Raw genomic sequence first — 24040 nt, 5'->3', positions numbered from 1 at the left:
TATTAGCTGTGGAGCAGAAAATATACAGGCAAAATATGAGAGTGCCCTATTCCATAAAAAAGGAGTGCTGGTTCCTGACCTGTCTCCATTCTTGGCCGTTGTCAAGAAACTCATCAACTTTAAGATGTGGAAAAAGAAAACTCTTTATCATGAGATATGCATTCCCTGTTTATGCTTTCAGAGAAATTTCAATTTTCCTTTGACTATAAAAATTAAAGTTTTTTTTTGGGGGGGGGGGTATATTCAAAAACTGAAATAGGACAGCACAGAACTTTCTTGAAAATATTGTCTTCAGCTTGTCCAAGGTAACTGCTTTTGTTTCACTTCAAAGCTGTCACACTAAATTCACATCTAGTCTCTTCTTGCAGACCTCACCCACACTAGAGATTATTAAAAACAGCATAGCGTCCTTCTGTATGCATCCTTTGGCAGTACAGTGGTACCTCGGGTTAAGAATTTAATTAGTTCTGGAGGTCTGTTCTTAACCTGAAACTGTTCTTAACCTGAAGCACCACTTTAGCTAATGGGGCCTCCCACTGCCGCTGCACCACTGCTGCGCGATTTCTGTTCTCATCCTGAAGCAAAGTTCTTAACCCAAAGTAATATTTTTGGGTTAGCGGAGTCTGTAACCTGAAGCGTATGTAACCCAAGGTACCACTGTTGTATGCAAAAATGCTCTAGAAGTAACAGAAATAGGACCAAACTACCCATAAAGATCAGTTATATTTAACTTTTTCCTTCCATTTTTATTTCTACAAAAAGCAGCCGCAGGAGGCTGTTAGAACAGGCTGCTGCTTAACCCTTTCTTGGGCTGTTTTTTCCCCCCAAAATTGCTCCTTGGATATTTTCAATTGCAGGGCAAAAATATGATGGGGGTGCAATTTCAAACAGGAAAATAACCGAATGAGAAATGGTTAGGCTTCTCTCCTCACCTACCCAACCAACCACTACCAGTATTTTGTTCAGGTTTTCTGTTAAAATAATAAGTCAAAGCAAATGGGTATGAAATATTGTTTGCCCCTTTGGTCCACACTAAAAAACATTGAAACATATGTTTTTTACTCAGTTTCCGATCACTTGTACATTTAAAAATAAGACAAAGCTATTCAACGCACATAAGGTTTTCAAAACATTATGAACAAATCATTAATGTTCATGCCATGACTCTAAGGATAGCATCATTTCAATCCTACGACTTCACTGATAGCCAGTTTGAGTGAAAGCCAGGAAAAACCCTGATCCTTGGCTCTAGGCGGTAGTGATTTATTCTAAATTATCTTTCTCAGGGCACACTCTTCGGAAGAAGCAGGCTAAAGATGAACAAAAATTAGTCTATCAGTACCAAAAGCTTTACCAACATACATTTTTTGAACATCCACCCTGTTCTGGCTTGCTGCAGACATCAATAGGCTCACATGAAAACCCATCCCCTTCATAGCCATCAAGGCAGACACACCTTGGAAATAAGCAAAGGCAACTGTTAAATCACAAAGCAGGAATGTCTATTGACATCTTGTCATTTAGTTTAAGCAAATACTGTTCAGAGGAATGGTTTCAAACATCTACATTCCTGTGTACCGTACTTAGGAAACAAACTCTAAATCCTGATTGTTTAAAAATACCTCTATTCTCCTTTTCCCCTAGCCTTAAAGTCATTAAAAAAACTTGGGTGTTTTTCTCAGGCATGGGGAGGGCGAGGGCAAATAATATATCAGTTTGCATCACTTTGAAACTCTCTTCTCTCTTTGGAAAATTGCTTTTCAAAGGGCAAAAGAAAATATAACTGATGATATTTTATCTAGACTTGCTAAATAAGTGTTCAGGAGAGAGCACATAGCTGGCAAGGAAGGGGTGGTGGTGGAAGAAAAGGGATACACATCTCCCACAATTCAAATTGGGGAAGGGTTCTAATCCCTAGTCTTGCTGCCCATCCCTATAGAAGGAAGAAGCCACCGCCAAAGAAGATGAAGGAGATTGGCAAAACAAACTAATGAACTGTGCTGGACATATTAGACAATTTGAAAACCTAGAAAGAAAAAGAACATTGTTTTTCTTTCTTTTCTTTTTTAAAAAGAGGAAATGTTCAAGGCATAATTAGCAAGCTTTGTGTATTGGCTTTTACATTACTTGGACTTTTAAAGGTGACTTGTAATAACATGCATAAGGTTTTAAAATTGGATAGTTAAGAGTATAAGATTTTGTGGATGTGTATAAGTAAGTATAAAATAATGGAACCAGGAGGGGGAGTTGGAGGAAAGTCAATTAAGATGTATGATTTTGATTGTGATGTGTGTGTTATTGGTTTTTTGTTATTATAAAATTAATAAATGGTAATAATAATAATAATAATAATAATAATAATAATGCCCAAAGAAACAGGCTACATCAGTGAAGAGGCATACCTTACAGTATCGTTCCGGATGCAGACTGCATTCAAATGGCAATTCAGAGGGGCATCGTCGGAAGAAGCACACTTCTGAGAGCTCCTGTCACAAAATTCCCCGCTGTAGCCAGCTTTACATGAGCCAGGCTGGCAAACGCCCTTGCTTCCAGGTCTGTTATCACAAATTCCATGGACACAGCCACAATCTGCCAGACAGAGAGAGAATAAGCTCAGCTGCTAAACCACTACGACAACTTTTACTTTTGTATTTCCACCACATACTTTCTTAAATAACTGTAAATTCTGTTAAGACACTTTGGTCACCACAAGGAGATGCCTAGATACTGCAGTATCAAGGCTGAGCCACTGGAGTCAAGGAACATATGGGAACACACCAAGGAAGAGTTTGCTGCTCAGGTGCAAATCTATCCCGAACAGGAAGTCTTTTATAGCTTTCCCTATCCAGAATGGCTTACTGGCACAGTCCAAGTGGGCACAATTCTATGATTCTATGGCCAGTTGGGAGTCTGAAAATACTTGACTGACAGGAAGGTGTTCCAAGTGAAGTTCTGGCAGCTTACAACACAGTGCTGGTACACACAGAACAGAAGCTAACCAGTTCTATATTAGAACTTTCCAAAATGTAGAATGTCTACAATGGCCGCTTACCACCCTTCACAGTGAGCGGCGGTTGCTGCCTGACACAGTGCCTCCTCTCCTTCCAAGTGTGCCACACCATCTTTGGTTGCCTCCCCCACCCCAGCCACCACAGAGAGTCACGGGGTTCCTACCAAAACTCGTTGATTCAAACGGGCCAATCCATGGCGGCCCCAGGGGGTGTGGTGTGGTGAGCGGACCTGAGGGAGGCAGGCTTCCCTCAGGTCCGCCCACCATCTACTTAGCCCAGCTGACAAATCGGCCAGGAGCATCACCCACCCTTTCCCTCCCTGCATTAATAGTCTATTACTGCTCTAACCATTTTCTTTTCAGCTAGGAGGGCTTTGCTGTCGTCTTTTGATGGTAGCTGTATTCAAGGCCGAATACAGGTTTCGCCTTCCCCACAGCAGTAGTCACAAGTTTGGCGGTTTAGGTCTTGGGTGGAATCCTATAGTCTTTCATCCCATCAGGGCGTGGTGAAGTGGTGACTCACCCACCCCATTTGCTGCAGCATCAATAACAGGGTACCCTGTTAGAGGGGTCTGGAGGGAAGTCTGTGTCCAAAGAGCCAGTTGCGTACGACTAGCAGGGTCACAGAGCTTCCCTCAGCATTTGGGAGCCATCTGCGTAAACCTGTGTTTTGCAACGGATCCACCCCCAAATAGACCCTGTGATGCCTCAGTCCCCAGCAGGGAAGCTGATACACACCCAATGCCTATGACAAGGCTTCCTACATCTGAAATCAATAAAATGGTGGCCGTTTTTAAATCCCGGACAGTTGTGTCCATTCATTTACCACTCAGTAGTCAGGCGCGTTAGGTGGGGGGACTCTGCAGCTGGGCACCCAAGTACAGAATACCGGAAATTGCCTTATGCAGAGTCAGACCATTGGTCCACACTCTCTGCTATCCGCTCTCAAGTTTCATGAGGTCACTCATTACAAGAAAGTTAAAGACTCCCAAGTTAAAGATTATGGCTTCTAGGTAGGCGAGAGAGGCCTCAGAACTCTCAGTTTAGCACTGGCTGTATCAGAACATGCCAGCAAGAAACTGGATTGCTCCTGTCACTGGCACCTTCAGATCTCCATGTCCAAGAGAGCCCTGAAGATATCTGGCTGTTTTCAGAATGTTGCAACCCCCCCCAAAAAAAAGAAGAAAACACCCCACCCCTTTGCATCCCTATTTAAAAATTTATTACAGAACTCTAAGATCAGCGTATCTAAAAACTGTCCTTTTGCCACTATCCTAGTGCTGTTCTCAAGGGGAAAAGTCCTGATCACGGTCTCAAATATTCCCAGCCTTGATTTACCCTGCCTGAGGTTTCCCGACACCCATCAGGGTTGCTTTCCTGCAGATTCAGAGTCACAGACCTTCATCACAGTTCTCTCCGTGCTTGTTTGGGTTTGAACAAATGTGGCAGGCAATTCCTCTGAAATTCTCATGGCAGTGGCACTGGCCATTCCCGCGAATCCCATCATTGCACTGGAGAGAAAAAAATGGATTTCAGTGTGCTAAATGGGATATGATGTCGCAAGACAAAACACAGAATATTGTATCTGTAGGGTACTATGCAATGGTTTAGGAGCTGGGAAATCCTCTTGGAAACTATAGGCACGTCAGCCTCATCTGCACAATACATTTGCAGCTGTGTCATAACACTTTAAGCAGTTGCAGCTTTCCCCAAATGATCCTAGGAACTGTGATCTGATAAGGGTACTGTGAGTTGTTGGGAGATTCCTAATCCCCTAATACAGAAAAAAACAAACCAGAGTCATTTAATAATCAATACCTCTTCCCAGGGAGCTCTGAGAATCATAGCTCTATGAGGGGAATAGGGGTCTCCTAACAGCACACTTAACAAACTACAGCTCCCAGGACTCTTTGCAGGAGGCTCTGATTGTTTAGTTGAAGTCTTTTCAATGTTGGTGGAACGTCCTCCTGAGTGAGAAGGGCCTGTTTCTGCCATTAACTTTCAGGAAGCATTTGAAAACATTCTTGTTCACACTATATTTATAGCTTTGGTTTCTTTTGGAATTTCCTGATGCTACTAGGTTAACACCTGGATCAAAATGGATTACAAAGGGGCATGGCTCAAACACATGTCCCTTCAGATAAATTAGCTGAAGACTATACAGTAGTAAGGGATGACAAGTTAATAACCAATCTTCCCAACAACCCAGGAGATTCTTTGCTACTTACAGTTCCTTTGCCATAGCAGGGATTGGTAAATCCACTAGGACATGGGGTGCAGGAAGAACCAAAGAACCCTTTGCAGCATCCAGGTATCTAGCAAGACATTAATTACATCACTTGAACAACCTCATCAGCCCTGATGATTAAACAGACTGCCCACATTTGATAGCAGTTTCAACTTCCAACCCAGGGGTAGGCAACCTAAGGCCCATGGGCTGAAGGTGGCCCAATCGCCTTCTCAATCCAGCCCACTGACAGTCTGGGAATCAGTGTGTTTTTACATGAGTAGAATGTGTCCTTTTATTTAAAATGCATCTCTGGGTTAGTTGTGGGGCATAGGAATTCGTTCATATTTTTTTTCAAAATATAGTCCGGCCCACCACATGGTCTGAGGGACGGTGGACCAGCCCACAGCTGAAAAAGGTTGCTGACCCCTGTTCTAACCCCTTGATTTATTTTAATTCCAGGGAACTACAGGGCACTGCTTTGCTGGCTGCTTCCAGACAATTGGTTCAGCGAGTACTTATCTTGATTTATTTGCAGGGAGGTTGGACGGAGTTGGCAATTTAATGAACATTCATTCCGATTTGTTTGTGGGAAAGTTAGTTGATGTTGATCACCACCACCACCACCACCATTTTATTTGTATGCTACCTTCCCATAGTTAAAACCATGCTCAAGGCACCTTACAGCATGAAAAGAATTATACCAGGCTTCCTCAACCTCGGCCCTCCAGATGTTTTTGGCCTACAACTCCCATGATCCCTAGCTAGCAGGACCAGTGGTCAGGGATGATGGGAATTGTAGTCTCAAAACATCTGGAAGGCCGAGTTTGAGGAAGCCTGATTTACATAATTACAAATGTAACAAAAGTAATCCTAAACAATAAATAAAACATATCAAAAACACAACCAAATTTGAACAGTTTGCACATCTAAAAATAAAGATTTAAAAAAATTGCATTAAAGGAAGTGCGATGTGGAATGCCTTCCCCAGGGAGGTTCGCTTGGCACCTTTGTTATGTATCTTTAGGTGCTGGGCAAAAAACATTCCTCTTCTCCCAGGCCTTTGGCTAAATGAACAATCTATGTGGCCTTTTAAACTGTTGTGTGGGGGTTATTGTTTGTTATTATGGTATGTATTTTTGTGTTTTTATTTTGTAAACTGCCCTGTGATCTTCGGACAAAGGGTGGTATAGAAATTTCATAAATCATAATACTTAATAATACCCCAGACTTTCCAGTCAACTTCCCCATTACTTTCCTTATTGCAAGCTTTTGGTGAAGAGGTCTTCCTGTGTAACACTTCCCAGCCAACTGTAACTGCACAACATGAATTTGCCAGTGAATCCCACTCAAAAATAGCAACCATTTGGAATCACCCAGCAATTGTGAAAAGGGACGTGCACAAGCTTGGACTGTCCAGTGCCCTTCCCCCTATTCTTCACCCCTTCCTAAGGAAGATCTTCGCCATATATTCCATAAAAGAACTGACTCTCCTCATGAGAGAGACAGAGAGAGATTGGTCTTTGTTCATTTGTTTGTTTATTGTCTTAATAAAGAGGCCTGTGTTCCCTGCCAAATGGCCGTATAAATGATGAAGGGGATTCTTTGTCCAGGCCTCACCAGGGAACTGATGCCGTTTGCCACTGGGAGCACAAGCAAGCAAGAAAACTTTGCCTCCAATGCCCACAAAACCAGCCTCTGGAACTCTGTGGGCTGACAGGCATAACAACATCTCTGGCAACTTTTTGAAAATATTTCATAGAAAAGAGGAGGCCTTCCTCAGACATGGCAACTCTCTTTTTCTATGGCTTTTCTGCTATGAACTCAGCACTCTCCAGTAGGCCTGCTAGAAATGTGTTGCACAACAGCAGCTTACCTTCTAATAACAAACCCATTCTCCAAAATGGAACCAGCCATGCACAAGGAGGTGGCTTGGGGTGCGCCCAGGTTTCGCAGAACCACAAAAGAAATATTTAGCAGGGGAAACAACCCCAGAGGCAGGAAAACCCAAAACAATCCAGTGAGGACAATCCAGCAAACACAGAATGCTGGTTGACTGTTGCTGTGGGAAAAGGAAAACTGGGAATATCCTAGATGAGAGCATGGCTGGCTCAAAAAATCATGAACAGGAGCAAATCACACTGAAACAATTAGTTCTGTGCCTTATACTTACCACCACAGTTTGGTTGCAGTTTCTTTTGCAACCCTTCTTCATAATGTTCAAGCCTAATGGGTCATGAATGTACACACACTCCCCTGGAAAGATCCCCTCGGCCTTTGGAAATGAAACAGATTGTGAGTACAAAGAGCACTTTTCACACATGTTTGATGTATATCCATCATGTCGTGCTAGCCAGAGGAAGTTCACTGGGGGGAAGTCAAGGTGAACTGGACCGTCAGCATGTCTGTCAGGAAAAGGCAGGAAAACCACTTCCTCTCTTGACAGTCAATACAGATCATGCCCTCCGAGATAGCTCTCTGGTTCACCTCATGATAAGGAAGAACAATGAAGATACAGCAGAAACCGTGTCACAAACAAGTTTCTTTGGTTAAAAGCCAGAACATCACATGGTATTTTCCTACTTTAGAAAGAGAAAGGAAGTAAAACACAATTCTGTAAGCAGCTTTTAATAAGTTTTGTTTCGTGAGGACCAAAACCCACCATAACCATAAACAAAACTAAGAATTGTTTACCATAACTGTGCTTTCAGGTGGGCAGACACTGGTATTAAGGGCACTACAGTCCACACAAGATCCCTGAAACAGAAATCAAGAGGAATCTTTACTGCATGAAAAAAGTCAAACACACACCTGAGTTCATAAACGCCTCAGGATCACAATATTTCAAGGATAGCCTCTCCCCATATGGACCTACCCGGACCCTGCAATTATAATTGGAAGCCCTTCTTCATGTGCCTCCTTCACGAGAGGTCGGGAGGGTGGCAACACGAGGACGGGCCTTTTCTGCAGTGTGTCCCTGTTTGTGGAACGCTCTCCCCAGGGTGGTTCCCCAACACCTTCATTATACACCTTTAAGTGCCAGGCCAAAACGTTCCTCTTCAACCAGGCTTTCGGCTGATTAGCATCCCACATCCTTTTAAATGTTTGTGGGATCGGGGGTGGGGGGGTGGGGGTGATGGTTATTGCTTTGTGGGATGGGGGTGGTATTGTTCTTGTTTTTATTATGTACTTTGCATTTTTATCTTGAATAAACCTGTGTGAACTGCCCTTGGATTTTTGGATGAAGGGCAGTATACAAATTTAATATAAATAAATGTCACCACAGATAGAGGAAGGAGGAGATATAATATTATTATTACTATTGTTTATTAAATTTAGATACCACCCTGGAGGTTTACAATTTGAAAATACAAACATGTGTGACATAGTAACAAACAAAAATGATAAAAAAGAAAACCACATAAACAGTTTAAAAGGGCATACATTGTTTAATTAGCCAAAGGTCTGGGAGGAGAAGAATGTTTTTGCCTGGTGTGTGCGCACACTGCTAATACCAAGATGTTTTAAGCAAAAGATGTATTTACTAACAGATTGTACCCAGTATATTGATTGTGCAGTAACAACAGCAGCAACAAAGGCAGACCAGTCACCTACTAAGCATATACCCCATGTGTGATACACATTTTCTCTGTGCTGCTTGGTAGCAAACATCTCAAAAAGTCTCCTCTCCCTGTGGAAGTCATTTACAAAGCCAGGGGAGAGCTTTTCCAATGGACTTAATTTTAAAACAAACAAATAAAATGCAGCTTGAAGCCCCTCTTAAAGTATCTGCTTCTGCAGCTGCTGCAACTACAGTAAGGAGCAATGTAAAGTCCGTGCCTAGAAGCCCTGTCTGCTTCTCCATCTAGGCAACAGGAAGCAGATGTTCCGAGCGCATGATGAAACATCATCATCAGACCCGTTGGCAGAGGCTGTGTCAACAGGAAGGGCCAGCTCTCAAAGGAATCGCAAGGGGATGGCCTCTGAAAAGCCAAACTGCTTTCTGAGTCAGAAATATTGTGGGTTATAATGTGGAAGATTAAAACCACAGACACAACCAAAAATTTGACTCTCGAGTTAAAATGAGGAACACGCTAAGGAAAACCGCTGAACTTTGCAGGAAAGCTGTGCTGAGATGATTGTAGGGGTTGGACTGGCCACAAGTAAGCATCTTGCACTGGGGGGGCCATGATGGAAAATGAAATTCACATTGCAAAAATACGAAGTCTTTCCCCATCAGCCCAGAATAAATACAAAGTCTAGATAGACTTGACTACTTACCGCTACAACTTTATAATCCTTTTCGTTGCATCTATGCGGCAGAATGGGGATGATTGATGGAGGAATGAAGATGCCATCTAAGGTATGAATGATACCATTTGATGCCAAAATATTCCTTGTGTTTAAGGCAACCTCAGAATCACCTAACAGAATTCTTCCCTGTGTAAAAAGAAACAATCTGGAAGTTAATGGCCAAAACAGAGCTGTGCAAAGCAGACAGGTCAGTTAACTGGCCTCTGCTTACACGCCACACATTTAACCTCCAAAGGATCCCAGGAACTGCAGTACACCCCTTAAAGGTAAAGGGACCCCTGACCATTAGGTCCAGTCCTGACCAACTCTGGGGTTGCGGCACTCATCTCGCTTTATTGGCTGAGGGAGCCGGGGTACAGCTTCTGGGTCATGTGGCCAGCATGACTAAGCCGCTTCTGGCGAACCAGAGCAGCGCACGGAAACGCCGTTTACCTTCCTGCTGGAGCGGTACCTATTTATCTACTTGCACTCTGACGTGCTTTCAAGCTGCTAGGTTGGCAGGAGCAGGGACCGAGCAACGGGAGCTCACCCCATCACGGGGATTCGAACCGCCGACCTTCTGATCAACAAGTCCTAGGCTCTGTGGTTTAACCCACAGCGCCACCCGCATCCCCTAGTACACCCCTTAAAGAGCTACAATTCATAGCACTCTTAATAAATTAGTTTGATAGAGGAAGGATTTTGAAAATTAACCGTTTTACACAAACCTGTTTTAATGTCTCTGGACTGAAGCTAAAACCAAGTCAAAATCCTATGCATTTATCTAAGCAGTTCCCTGCAGTTCCTAAGCAGTTAATTCCAACTGTTGTGAAACACTTACCTCCTCACTGAAATGGATTGTCAGAACCTGATTTGCCATGGTCAAAATTTGTGGCAAGGTAATCAGTGTTTCCACATCTACCTGGAAAATATTGTGTATATTTTATTTACACCTTCAGGAGCTTTCTGAACCAACACTTTCTGCTCATTAACTACTTCCATGTGCAACCAAAACACAGGGGCACAAAAACCAAACAGGTAATGCAGTGCATGTTGGCTGAAGACACCCCCACTCCCATTTTAGCATGTACAACAGCATGCAAATGCGACTTGGAATGCAGGGGGGCGGGAATAACCTTGCTGCATTTTAAGGTGCAATGTGTACATAGCCTAAGAAGGGGGCAGGGAGAGGATTTTTTGTTCTTGTGGATGCTAAGTAATTAGGAGTCAGAATCCTTGCAGAACTACAGAAAACCACCCAGCTCTACTGGTAAATCCTTCGTTCTAGATCGCAGTCCATTTTAGCACAAGATTGTTTTTCTCTCTCATGTATCTATTTCCTTGGACAGATCCGTTGGCTTGTAATTTCAGAGCCCTTGACCCTGCATCACCACAAATCTAAAATCTGATATGCAGACCATTCAAGACATCCTGCCTACTGCTACCAGCATCTGATCATCAGTAATTCTCTCTATCAAAAAGGCAGGGGAGGGAGGGAAAAAATAGCTACAGTTCTTCCTCTTCGCAGAACATGCAGCCTCCCAAAACCTCCTAAACTATCCTGAGAGCAAGACATTTGTATCTCCTTGCACAAAATGATATAGGGGACACAAAATGGTTGAGGTACGTTTAAGTTAGACAGAATGCTGGAGTTTAATGCTGTCCAGTTTTAGACATCATGATTAATAGAAATTATATATGCTCCCCAGTCTGGCATATCATTATTTATGAATAAACATCCAGCTTTGTAGTTCAAGCAACAGGCTGGTGTACCTCTCAAGATCATATTTCCTCATAGCAAGTGTCCCAGACCTTTGTTAATCCAAACTATGTAGAGTTATTCCCTTCTTGTCGGTTTCCAAATGCTCAGTTGAATTTGTTTCTGGTAACTGTCCCCTTTTCCTGACATAGAAGCCCTGGCAATTTATAGCTCCAAGACCATCTCCTATCGGCTTCTCTCTCAGTGTTCTTATGGCAACATATCCAGTGTTACACATCTTGGCATACTTATTAGTGCCTCAAATAAAATACCAACAAGTCTGATTTTGGGCAGTGGGGTGGAAAAGTATACAAGTCTTGATTTTTGTTCCCCTGTGCGGGCATTTTCTTCCCCATTTTCATTTTTTATTTAGCAAGAATCTCGTGATGAAGTTTCATACCAAGCCCTGGATCAACCACCTAGAGAGGAAGAATTTTGCTCAGTGAGCAAGCCAGTCATTGGCAGATTTGTAGATAGGTCTATGTTACACGCATAGCAGCTGCTGGGTGTTTTTGGAAGGGAAAGGGCTGCAGGAGACAGAGTGAGGGAGCATATTTTGAATATTTCAAAATCAATATACAGGACTTCCTGTTATTAAAATGACACCAGTACTTAAAAGAGCTTCACGTAACACCTGCAGGATATACATATGGCCGAAAGAGCTCCAACTTTTCAAAATAAATTTCATGTGCAGTGAATAAAACACAAAGAAATTTAAAGATTCCTATGCATTTACAGTTCATACCAGGGTAAAGCCAAGCTAATGTTCAGCTATGGTAAACTAATGCCTAGTTCACACCTGCAGCACTTGTGATGGTAAAACTGTTCCTGGACTGTACCACTTAAGATAGCAAGAATGCAATTGCATGGCTGAATGTTCCCACTCATATCTCATTGAACAGGCTCATGCAGGGGGGTGGGGGCAGCCGGGTACCCTTGCCCTAGGCCTTGGAGGGCTACTCTGGATGGGGTCCGTGCCAAGGACCTGCAAGACTTAATGCTCTCAGGCCAAGAACACCTTGTGCCACCTAGCTGACAGAGGACACCCTCCCCAGGCCTCAAATAAGCTCTGCACGGGCCTGTCCATGACATTAAGTTTTCGGCATGCAAGAAAATTCAGGAGAAGTAAATTCACCTATGCAGCCTTTTCCTTGCCTCCTCCAGTAGGACATGGTACAGTCCAGATAAAGCTTAAGATAAGATTTACCAGCTTAATCCTCTCGCATGCCGTTTGTGTGTGAACTAGGCCTACAGGATCTCTTTACAACAGGGATGGGGAACCTGTGGTCATCCAGATGTTGCTGGAACTATCACCAGCCCCAGCGTATTTAATAAAAAATACTTTGTGTCATTGAAGGAAGAAGTCAAGCATTAGCAAAAGCATCCATGTTGCTAAATAGCAAAAGTTTTAACAGAATTGAGTTTCACTTCTCCCTAGTTTGACAATGCAGAAATGAAAGCCAAATAACTAAGCATTTTGTTTTAAGAACTAGTAATATAGAAGGCTGCCTTAATATCATTCTACCTCACAGATGTAGTGAGGAAAACACACACACAAGCTGGAAACAGATTTGCCTTACCGCTGCTTTTGTGTAGATATGATGCTTCACCAGTTCCTGGAGCTTGTTTATTCCCTAAAGCAGGAAGAAAGCAATTACACACTTTCCCTAGACATTTTGCAGAACTACAATAATGGGCACCTGATTGCTAATGTAAATGCCAAATGCTTGTGCCTGCAGATTATACTTAATGCTGTGTGTCTTTGAAAAAAATCAGTTTCTTACTGTATTACAAAAGGATGGACAACAGAGTTTTCACTACAAATATGTCAAGGGGAACTTTGTACCCTAAAAAGTTAAAATTTCACATACCAGGAGGCTGACATTTTGCACAGTAGACAGCTTTCTACGGATGCTTCAAGCAGACTTCCTTTTAATAGCATGCTTGCACTTTTTGCAAATTCAGAACATTCAAGCAAGACTAAGGGGCCAAATAGCAAGGACGGAAGATGCTGACTAACAAGGACTAAAGGATGATAGGAAGGAAGTCTGTTGGACACAAAAAGTTTACTCCTTGATCTCTGGTCTGTGTACTATCAAGCATTCCTCCGCAACAATGCAAAACAGAATCTGGCTTTCCCCACCTTCCACATTTTTTAAAGCCAGAAGGTTATATTTTGAAACAGACTTCAGATTCTGGGTTGAACGACTTAAGAATAGCTGCACTTGAGATGAAGGGCAGAATCACACCATACATTTTAAAGCACACCCAACACATAACTTGCCCACAAAATCATGGAAACTGTAGTTTGTTTATGAGTACTGGGAATTGTAGGTCTGAGTGGGAAACTACAGTTCCCAGGGTCCTTTGGGAGACCTTATGGACCAGATTCAACTAACCGGCTCTGCTAGTGGAAGCTATGCAAGGACTTCCCCTAGAGCAAAGAGGCTTTTCCCATCCCCTCTTCCTGCACCCCCTGCCCCAAGTTGGCCCAGGGAATTGAGAGAACCCTTAAAACAGCACACGGGGGAAGAGGAGAGGGGAATTTTTCCACTAGGCAAGCAGAGATGCTTACGCTGACCAAGCAATCTCTTTTAGTTCTATGCTGAATTCCTCCCCATGTGCTTTAAATGTGCATTGAATGCTATTTAAAGGGACTGTGTGGGTCTGCCCTATAGCAGCAAGGCAGGATGCAGATGAAGCAATGAGTTACCACAGTGCTAAGCAACACTCTGCATGAGTGGAACGACTTTTGTATTCTCAGCAGGACCTTGTGTCCCCTGCTCCTACCATGTGCTCCCTAAATCTATTCTTGGGGGTTCCCCCAGCTCTCCAGAGCAGATATGGAGATGGTGTGGTGCATGCTCTGGGAAATGGGGGGTGGGGGTGTTGAAATCTTGTTGCACTAGCAGGAATTTTTGCACCGGCTCCCACTGGCAAAACAGTTTAGTTGAATCTTCCCCTTTCTGCAAAACCATGATTCACCGGAACATCTTCTTTGTGGAATTTGCCTGCCGATTCCTATAAGGAAGTGCCTTCTTTTGAGATGAAACCAGTCTCTCTCTCACGAAAACCAGTCACAAGATACCTGATGTGATGACACTCCCATTTCCTCTAAAGCATCTAATACTGGTTAAAGCAGAACCACATAGATCTCCATGAGGTGATGGAAATATCCTTAGGATAGTTCTAAAGCTGCAGCACCTCCCCACCCCCACATAATTAGTGGAGATGGCCTCACCTCCGTGAAGAGATAAATTAGCCTTCCATCTCTTAATTTGTCCACTGCTTCATTGCTTGGTACAAACACAGTGAAAGGTCCTGGGCCATCCAGAAATGAAGGCAGACCACAGTTCTGCAGAAATATTAAGCACCACCACAATATATCAGTCTAGTCTGAAACAATCATGGCATAGAAATATAGACTATATTGAGTGTACCCTACCAGGAACCACTGAATCATAGAGGCTAACGACTGGTGAAGATGGTGTTCCCTCTGCATTTGGTGCTAAAATACACACGCAGCTCACATTTTATATATTGGTCCTAATCCAAGTAAAGTTCAAGTATCACTTAAGTCCCACTGAATTGTTTGTAACTAACTTAAAGGCTTATTTATTTTAATATGACTTGGTGTGGTTAACTATAGCAGGATCAGGCCCAATGTATGGGGGGGGGTCAGGAAAAAACAGTTAATAGGTTTTATAAACAACTGGCCCTCTGAAGAGAAGAAACTCTTCTGGAACTATTTCAAGAGCGATCATAAGGAAGAATAGGATAGCATTAAGATATCTCTCTCCTGGTTGCAATGAAAATCACTGAACAGGAATGAGTAATTCAAGAGGTGTTATTATCATCTGATACCTGTTTATTTTTTTATATGCGCCTGTATCATAACTAGGCATAAACCAGGTGCAAACCAACAACAATATTATTTATTTATGTTGGCTACACATTGACATATTATCTAGATGGCTCACAAAGCTAAAATGCAATATATATATATATATTTAAAAGTCAAAAAAACAACTGTGTGTGGGAAAACTCCAGTTGAGAGAAAGCAAGATCTAAAATCAACCTCACAGTATAATTAAAAATACATAACATATAATCTGTGGGATAAAAAATATATATTTTAAATTCACAGATTTGTCATTTTGGAGAATTTCCCTACATTAACCGCCGTAAAGAATAAAAAAGAAAAAATCATTTTGGAAATGAAAGTATTTTCCTTTTCATGAATGCAATCTAAATGTTGGTTGGATTTTCAAGTTTTGCATTCAATGTCTTGTAAGAAGGCAGAGAAGAGCTATCACATTGCTCCTGTATTTTATTTATTTTTCAATAGACAATCTTTTCCTAGAAGGAAAAGCTCCTAGGATCAGGGATAGCTGCTGTATGTGGTGCTCTCCAGAAGCTGTTGTGCTCCAACTCCCAGCAGCCCCAGCCAGCATGCCCAATGGCCAGCAATGCTAGCAGTTGAATTCCAACATCTGGAAAGCACTGTGATGGCTACCCCTGACTTAAGAGAGTGGGATTATTCTAGGGCTCTCATTTTCCACAACAAAGATTTAATCAAAATGCTTGTTTTGTTTATCTTTTGCATTAATAATTCTAATTGTGACTAGCCCTTTTTCTTCTTGTGACTTCCGTTTCCCCCTAAAGCTCCCTCTGCATTTTTGTTTTCTTAATGGAAAATAAACTCCAGCCTTGAGCCTCTCAGTTGACTTCTCTAGCTTCCTTCCTTCCTTCCCCAAACCTTTATTAGACATTAGAAATATAGGCCATCATAAAACACCCATATTTAAAATTCTAAAATATAAACAAAAAGTCATGTAAAATATGTAATAATGAGGATTTTCATTGGAGTTTCTTACCGCTAAATAGTACCATTCACCACTCTACAAGATACTACTGACAAAAACTCAGCCACCCTTGCAGTTACTTCTGGGTTAATGTCAAACAGATAGAATCTGATATTTTCATTGTGCTGGTAAAGGTAAAGGTAAAGGGACCCCTAACCATTAGGTCCAGTCGCAGACGACTCTGGGGTTACGGTGCTCATCTCGCTTTACTGGCCAAGGGAGCCAGCGTACAGCTTCCGGGTCATGTGGCCAGCATGACTAAGCCGCTTCTGGCGAACCAGAGCAGCACACGGAAATGCTGTTTACCATCCCACCAGAGCGGTACCTATTTATCTACGTGCACTTTGACGTGCTTTCAAACTGCTAGGTTGGCAGGAGCTGGGACCGAGCAATGGGAGCTCACCCCGTTGCAGGGATTCAAACCGCCAACATTCTGATCGGCAAGTCCTAGGCTCTGTGGTTCAGACCACAGCGCCACCCATGTCCCTGACTTGATGCTAGACTACCCAAAAAGGGGGATAGCACACATTTGCGTAACTGGTTGTACAATGGATAGTAGAAAATAATATGTTCTACAGTTTCTGGCACATTCACACTTCACTAGCACCCTAATGCCACTCATATATAAAATATATGAAAAACAAAAGCTGCACTGTCGAAACAAACATGTGCCCAGGTCAACTTCAAGTCCTGGGTGGGAAGTGTCTTACTTCCAATATGGTTTCAAATCGGCTGGCAGTCTCCATTGAAACAAGAATTTCTCCAATTGTTTTCTGCAAAAAGAGAGAGAGAGAGAGAGAGAGAGAGAGAGAGATGGCAGAATGAACCAGAGAAACAGACAACATGCTATGAAAATATGCACAAGCTAACAGATAATAGCATTTACCTCCCCCTTTCACTCATTGCTAGGACAAATGTTATTTTGTACAGTAGTACTCCAAACTTCACCCACTGCCAGTGGCAGAGCTTCATGCTCCGGCACCGGGGGGCGGAGAGCAGGTGGGGCGGGCCTGGCGCATGTTCCGGGGGCATGGCATGCCAACCGCAGGGGTGTGACACGTGTCCGGGGGGTGTCGCATGATGCCTGTGGGGGCGTGGCACCCAGTGTGGGTGGGGGAACAGCCGCAATGGCACCACACCAGGATCACGCTGCCGGGTGTGGTGCGCTCCCACCCCACTTCTCTTCCTCCACCAGTGCCCACTGCTATCAACACAATCCCAAGAATATTTACTCAGAGTTCTCATATCTTACCCTCCTGCCCTTTCTATTAGGAAAAGAAGCATTTAACATGCCTGAGAATTGCTAAGGTTGTCCAAGAGGGGTTTTTTCCTTAACATGCTGACGATATGTATGATCCCATTAGCAGCTGGCAAGTTTCGTTGTCTAATAAAATATTGTTGTGCTGGTTCATCTGAGTACCTGTAGTTCTGTGTGGGTGACCCCTGGGAAAGTAATACAGGATCATTCTATGGTGAACATTTCAATACAGTATGAATTCAGCTAATAGATTCGGATATCTGTACTTTATTAACAGGCAGGACTGATTTGTTCCTTACATTCCAGGACAGTGCAAGATTGAATGCAAGCTCAGGGGGGGGGGGTTATTACTATATAGGCACACACACACACACACACACACGGCTGCAACCCTGCTCATTCTACTCGCCACTCCCCCAACACTGGAGCTTCACCTTCCCAACCCCATTTCTGAAACCACTTCTCTCTTTGTTTCTGCTGCACAACTTTCCACCCATTTTCACCGTTACCCACACGTCCATGCAGCTCCCTTTTGTGCAACTCCCCTTGTATAGCGACCAGCCCTTGGAAACCTCCTGCATCTTCCTCTCCCCACACATTGCAACTACTATGCACCTTTTCCACCTTCTGCCCAATTATGAAGCCACCATCCCCTCCTATTCTGCAGCCCCTTTTGCATTCTCCGCTTTACCCTCATTCTCATGCATCCTACTCCCTCCTTTTTTTGAAATGTTTCATTTCCAGCCCCCAGTTTCTCCCTTTCCCCTCCCTCTTCCTCCTTCCTTTTCCGCAACTCTCCCTTTGCACACAAACCATCCCTATTCCCATGAGTCTTTTTGCAGCCCAAGAAGAAGTGGGGGGGGGGGGGAGAAGGCCTGCCTGCCTCAGGCATCTTAATGCCTTGTGCCAGCCACAGATGGAAAGACTGAAGAAAAGCAAAAAGAACATCCAGGAATTGTTGATTTACACAGGGGAAAATACTGCATCTGAAAACAATCCAAAAGCCAAGGTAATAAAATACTTTGCACTAAACCCATGTGAAGTGGCAAATATACTGAGCAAAATAGGAAGCTACACTTGGACAATTCCAGAGGAATGCATCTGAAGGCATTTAAAACAGAGTGTAAGACTTGAAGCATGACAGAAATAACTGGGTGGAGGGGGGTGGAATGAAGCAATGTCAGGATAGACCTACAGTCCAGTTTTTAGAATTTCAAACCAGGATTAGAAATAACCTTCCCATTATCTTATTTTACCTGACTGGAGAATGTCACTTTCGGACCAGCTAATGTCCACAGGCCCTTTTCGGTATGATCCATTAAATGCAGCCCAGGGATTATGTGCAGTTTGCATAAATTATTTGCAAGGGTTTCCTTTGAGGAGACAAAATAGGATATAAAAAACCAGAACTGTTTATGTTTACTCATGCTGTTTTTTATAATAGCATTTCCAATTCCACAGTACAAAAAGTGTTTTGTTTGGACCAAAACAGCGTTGACTGCCAAGCATTGACTTCTTTTCTTCAATCAAAATGATTTGGTGAATGTTGCAGTTTTAAGTTCTGATAATTTGGAGTTCTGAAAATTGACATGACAGGTTTTAACTTACTCTTAGCGTGTCCTGTTTTCTTGAGACTTATATTGTAATACTTATTGGCTACAAATAATAAACATTTGACTGACTAATTCACAGTGCAATCCTAACATCTACTCAGAGGTCCCACTGAGTTCAATGGAATTTATTCCCAGATAAGTGGGGTTAGGGTTGCAGCCCAAAAATTACTTTTAGTTTTCACTGCAAGAGACCAAGAGGAGAGGCCAGGTTGCTGGACTAGAGTCTGATCTAGCAGACTCTTCATATGTTCCTAATTGCAGCATCACTACTAATGTGGGCAGAGTTCTACTGAGGTGCTGAGGATTTTAAGGGCTCTATCTTCCTCTTTGCAGATTCAGCACATTTTATTGCTGTCTGATGAGGGAGGGGGTATTTTTATCACCTCTTGAACAGCCTCTCTTATTTGCCCTAATATCCATTTACATTTCTGGGCTTGGAGGGTTAAAAAACAAATAAGAAGGAATGATTAATTTTTATGTTTTAAGTAGCTAAAATAGGCTATATTCACCATAATTTTATTCCTCTTCAGGATGGCAAAAAGCAAACAAACAAGCCAAATGTAGAAGGAGGAACTTTTAATATCACTGGGTATGTTTGTTGAATGGGTTGTATTTAGAATTTGAAAAAGCTTTAGGTAAAGTCCCTCACCAAAGTCTTTTGAGTAAGCTTAGCAGTTGTGGAATACAGGTAAAGACCAATAAACGTGCGTACAAAAGACAAACAATTGTGCACACACCGAACCCAGAAGTGAGCAAAAATGTCACTCAACAACACATCATGAACAGGGCATAACGGTGGCAGGTATAATAGGGCGGGGCAAACTTACACGTGCTCCACCAGGGCATGGTGGTGGTTGGGCAAGAAATGGAACCCTCGCGTGAAATTGTCATGGACTGTAAAAGGAGATGTCCTCTTGTGGATCAGTTAAGTGGTTTAGAAACTGGAAGCAGAGTTGGAATAAATAGGTAGTGCTCCTGATGAAGGGTGGTAAAAAGCAGAGTCCTCAAAGGACTAGCACTGAGGGCTGTGCTTTTCAACTTGATGATATATAGTAAAGTAGCCAAGTTTGCTGATGATACCAAATTGTTCAGGGTGGTTGAAGCAAAAAGAGATTGTGAGGAGCTCCAAAAGAATCTCTACAAACAAAGCAAATGAGAAGTGAAATGGCAAATTCAATTAACTGTCTGAACTGGCAGTGTCCAACTAGGAACACAAACTTGGGGTTAGTAGGTTGATGAAGATGTCACTGAGGGCTGGAGGACCTTAAGGACAAGATTGAAAATAAAATTGCCAATACCATAACGCGCTTAAACAAATCTACGGTGTGACCGCACTTGGAATACTGCGTAGAGTTCTAGTCTTCACAAGGCAAAAAGGATTTGTAAGGTTGGAAAAGGTTCAGAAAAAAGGCATCTAAAATGATCGAGGGAGTTGAGCAAGTCCCCTATGAGGAAAGGGCCCTTTTAAGTTTAAAAGAAAGGTGAGTAACAGGAGACCTGATAAAAGTGTTGAAGATTATGCATGGTTTGGAGAAACCTCTCCCATAGTATTGGAACTTGGGGGCATCCAAAGAAGCTGAATGTTGGACAATCCAGGACAGAAAAAATAAAGTACATCTTCAGATGGCCCAACAACTTTCATGGCTTTAAAACAGGATTAGATGAGTTCATGGAGGATAAGGCTCTCAGTGGCTACTCGCCATGATGGCTATGTTTTGCCTCCACTGTCAGGGGCAGAACACCTCTGGACACCAGTTACTGGCATCCCAAGCGGGGAGAGTGCTTTGCCCATGGGTGCAGCTTTCAGGCTTCCCATGGGCCTCTGGCTGGCCACTCTGAGAACAGACTGCTGGGTTAGGCATGATATTGGCCTGGACCAAAACAAGGAAAAAGTGTGGATGACCGTCTCCCTTTTCCATAAAGACCAATTTCAGAAGTATCAATATTTACCAACAGACACCAGCGCTTACATTTAACTCCATTCTGTCATAGTAAAGATTGGCTGGCACAAGCACAGTTAAAGGGCCATGGTTTTCCAGGAGAAACGAACAACCCATCTCTATAAAAAAAAACACCCCCCCCATGAAAAACAATTAGTATAATAGATTGTGACAGACCTGATTAGATTTGGCAGAATATTTATGCTAAACTGTATCTTCAGGCAGAGGTGAACAACTTTCACTATTTTTAGTACTAAAGAGAGATCCCATTATAGATTGCCTCACATTCCTTTTTGTTTTCTTAAAAGCAGCCGCCCCCATCACTACCCTGAAGAACAATGGAGAATGTTTTCACCTGTGCCATTTTCCCAGTTTAAATTTTCTTTATTTGAGCTTATTTTATACATTTCTACCCCACTTCTCTGTCTAAAGCACCTACAGCTGCATACATAATAAAAAAATAAATCTGTAAAGCGGTATCATAATCAACAAATATTATAATACTATAATGCTTATTATAAATAATTAAAATATAATATTGTAAATAAGATAAATAATAACTCCGATAATAGCAGTTGATCATAATTTGGCCCATCTACCCAAGAGTCACCCACATAACTGTCTTGGTTCCCCATCATTGCTGCTGACAGGACCTGTTTGGTGAAATGAACCTGAAATGGCCACCAAAAAATATTTTAATTATGTTCTGAAATACATAATTAAAATACTTCCAGATGCATAATCAAACAAACACTGAAGAAACTTACCAAACATTTTGATTGCATGGCTCATTGCCCTGGCGTTTCCCCCTACCACATTCAGAGAAGAGATCTCCCCCAGGAAGGTTTTGTAACACTTCCTGCCATCTGCAATTTCTCCATCTTTGCAGGTACATCTGATCAATATAAGAGAAGAATGAGAATGGTCCCCCCCCACCCCTGTAAGCTGCTCAGTTACCAAGCCTGGTTGTAACTAAGTCACACAGATTTATAGCAATGCCGGAGCCACATGCACCATGGGACGGACAATGGACATTTTAATAGTGTTGTGAGTTGGGGGGGGGGAGATTAAGCTGTATGCCTGAGTCCCTTCCAATTCCTGGATCCAGCAAGGTTTAAATTGCTGGACTAGCCAGGCCTAAGTTTGGGTCGCTAAGGTAACAAAGGAAGTGGTTCTGTGCCAGATTACAAATGGGTGCCCCCCTCACCTGGTTGTGGGTGAGAAGGACAAAGGCCAGAGTTCAGAGTAGAGTTTTATGTTACGTAGAAGCTGGAAGCAAGGCAGCATGCTAGGAAGGCAGAAGGTCAGAGCCATGTTTGATTTCTACTTGAATCCAAGACCATGGCCATGGGAGAGGCAAGACCCCCTTTGAGTGTGAATGCTGGAGAACTCCTCCATCTCAGGCTCAGATTGCATAAATGTTTAAATAAACCAAATATCCTAAAGACACTACCGTCTCCACTGTCCCTCATTCTGAGAAAGCTGAACGCTGGGTAAGCAGCAGGAACCCCTGGAATTTCACATGGCTCAGAGATAGGGGTAGCATTCAAAACTTAACAGAAATAATTAAATTAAACATTGCTTATCAATCTTTAAATGTTCACAGTAGCTTGTGACATCATTTAACTTACTACGCAACAATAATATGATAACAGATGCAATAAATATAGCCAGTGTCAATTAAAAGCTGCAGTAAAATCAAGATAATCCTAGGGTTCAATTCACATTAATGTTCTTTTGTTGCTTCTTGCTTGCTTATAAATCACACAGCACATCAGCAAAACTGTAGTTACTTTGTTCCTTTTCCCTTTATTTTATTCTGGAATTTTTCAAGACTCTTTAGATAATGGTTGCTTTTCGTTGTTCTTATTGAATTGTCCTTGTATTGTTGATTTCGTGAGTTATTGTTATTGGTGGGAATGGTTTTGAACCTGCAGAACCTTTTGGGAAAACTTTCCCCCACCTTCCTCCCCTCCTGATCATTAGCCTTTAACCTCTATTCTTCCTTTTATCCTATATGCATGCCTTTTCTCCAGCAGTTAAAATTGAGCAAAGGAACACTATAGCTACAGAGCAGTTTTCCCCACCTCAACCTTCATAATGTGTTCCTGAAAAGCTTACCTTATTGAAGCATCTGGGTCAATCTCACACGTCGCAGATCTGTCACAGTTATGCGGCTGACATGAAAGGGTGCTGAAGCAATCTTTATCACCATGCCTGATGAATCCTGGCTTACACAGACAACGTGCCTAAGGAAAGAGACACCAGAGGAGCAATTCTGTTGGGCTGGATGAATCCCTAGCCGGAATTAAGATTGCCGGAAGAAATATCAACAACCTCAGATATGCAGATGACACAACCTTGATGGCAGAAAGTGAGGAGGAATTAAAGAACCTTTTATTGAGGGTGAAAGAGGAGAGCGCAAAATATGGTCTGAAGCTCAACATCAAAAAAAGAAGATCATGGCCACTGGTCCAGTGAGAGATCTTACTTTCTTGGGTTCCATGATCACTGCAGATGGTGACAGCAGCCACGAAATTAAAAGACGCCTGCTTCTTGGGAGAAAAGCAATGACAAACCTAGACAGCATCTTAAAAAGTAGAGACATCACCTTGCCAACAAAGGTCCATATAGTAAAAGCTATGGTTTTCCCAGTAGTGATGTATGGAAGTGAAAGCTGGACCATAAAGAAGGCTGATCGCCGAAGAATTGGTGCTTTTGAATTATGGTGCTGGAGGAGACTCTTAAGAGTCCCATGGACTGCAAGAAGATCAAACCTATCCATTCTGAAGGAAATCAGCCCAGGGTGCTCACTGGAAGGACAGATCGTGAAGCTGAGGCTCCAATACTTTGGCCACCTCATGAGAAGAGAAGACTCCCTGGAAAAGACCCTGATGCTGGGAAAGATGGAGGGCACAAGGAGAAGGGGACAACAGAGGACGAGATGGTTGGACAGTGTTCTCGAAGCTACCAGCATGAGTTTGACCAAACTGCGGGAGGCAGTGGAAGACAGAAGTGCCCGGCGTGCTCTGGTCCATGGGGTCACGAAGAGTCGGACACGACTAAACGACTAAG

At 42.7% G+C, this 24040-nt stretch overlaps 1 protein-coding gene across 3 annotated transcripts in view; it reads right to left on the bottom strand.

Moving 5' to 3' along the window:
- STAB1 (stabilin 1) overlaps positions 1–24040 on the bottom strand; it is a 95432-nt gene that overhangs the window by 56154 nt on the left and 15238 nt on the right. For all 3 annotated transcript variants that reach the window (XM_083488830.1, XM_083488831.1, XM_083488832.1), the window contains 16 exons: positions 23087–23214; positions 21733–21860; positions 20996–21084; positions 18669–18785; positions 17448–17597; positions 16865–16927; positions 14531–14644; positions 12870–12923; positions 10372–10452; positions 9519–9677; positions 7932–7994; positions 7411–7512; positions 5239–5325; positions 4410–4521; positions 2403–2589; positions 1363–1456 (listed from right to left, as the gene is read on the bottom strand). In XM_083488830.1, the coding sequence (XP_083344956.1) occupies positions 1363–1456; positions 2403–2589; positions 4410–4521; positions 5239–5325; positions 7411–7512; positions 7932–7994; positions 9519–9677; positions 10372–10452; positions 12870–12923; positions 14531–14644; positions 16865–16927; positions 17448–17597; positions 18669–18785; positions 20996–21084; positions 21733–21860; positions 23087–23214 (1728 nt within the window). The remainder of the gene's footprint in view (positions 1–1362; positions 1457–2402; positions 2590–4409; positions 4522–5238; positions 5326–7410; positions 7513–7931; positions 7995–9518; positions 9678–10371; positions 10453–12869; positions 12924–14530; positions 14645–16864; positions 16928–17447; positions 17598–18668; positions 18786–20995; positions 21085–21732; positions 21861–23086; positions 23215–24040) is intronic.

This window comes from Podarcis liolepis, assembly GCF_965112155.1.
Source record: "Podarcis liolepis genome assembly, chromosome: 2".
Taxonomy (NCBI): domain Eukaryota; kingdom Metazoa; phylum Chordata; class Lepidosauria; order Squamata; family Lacertidae; genus Podarcis; species Podarcis liolepis.
This window is presented reverse-complemented; position numbering and strand designations above follow the sequence as displayed.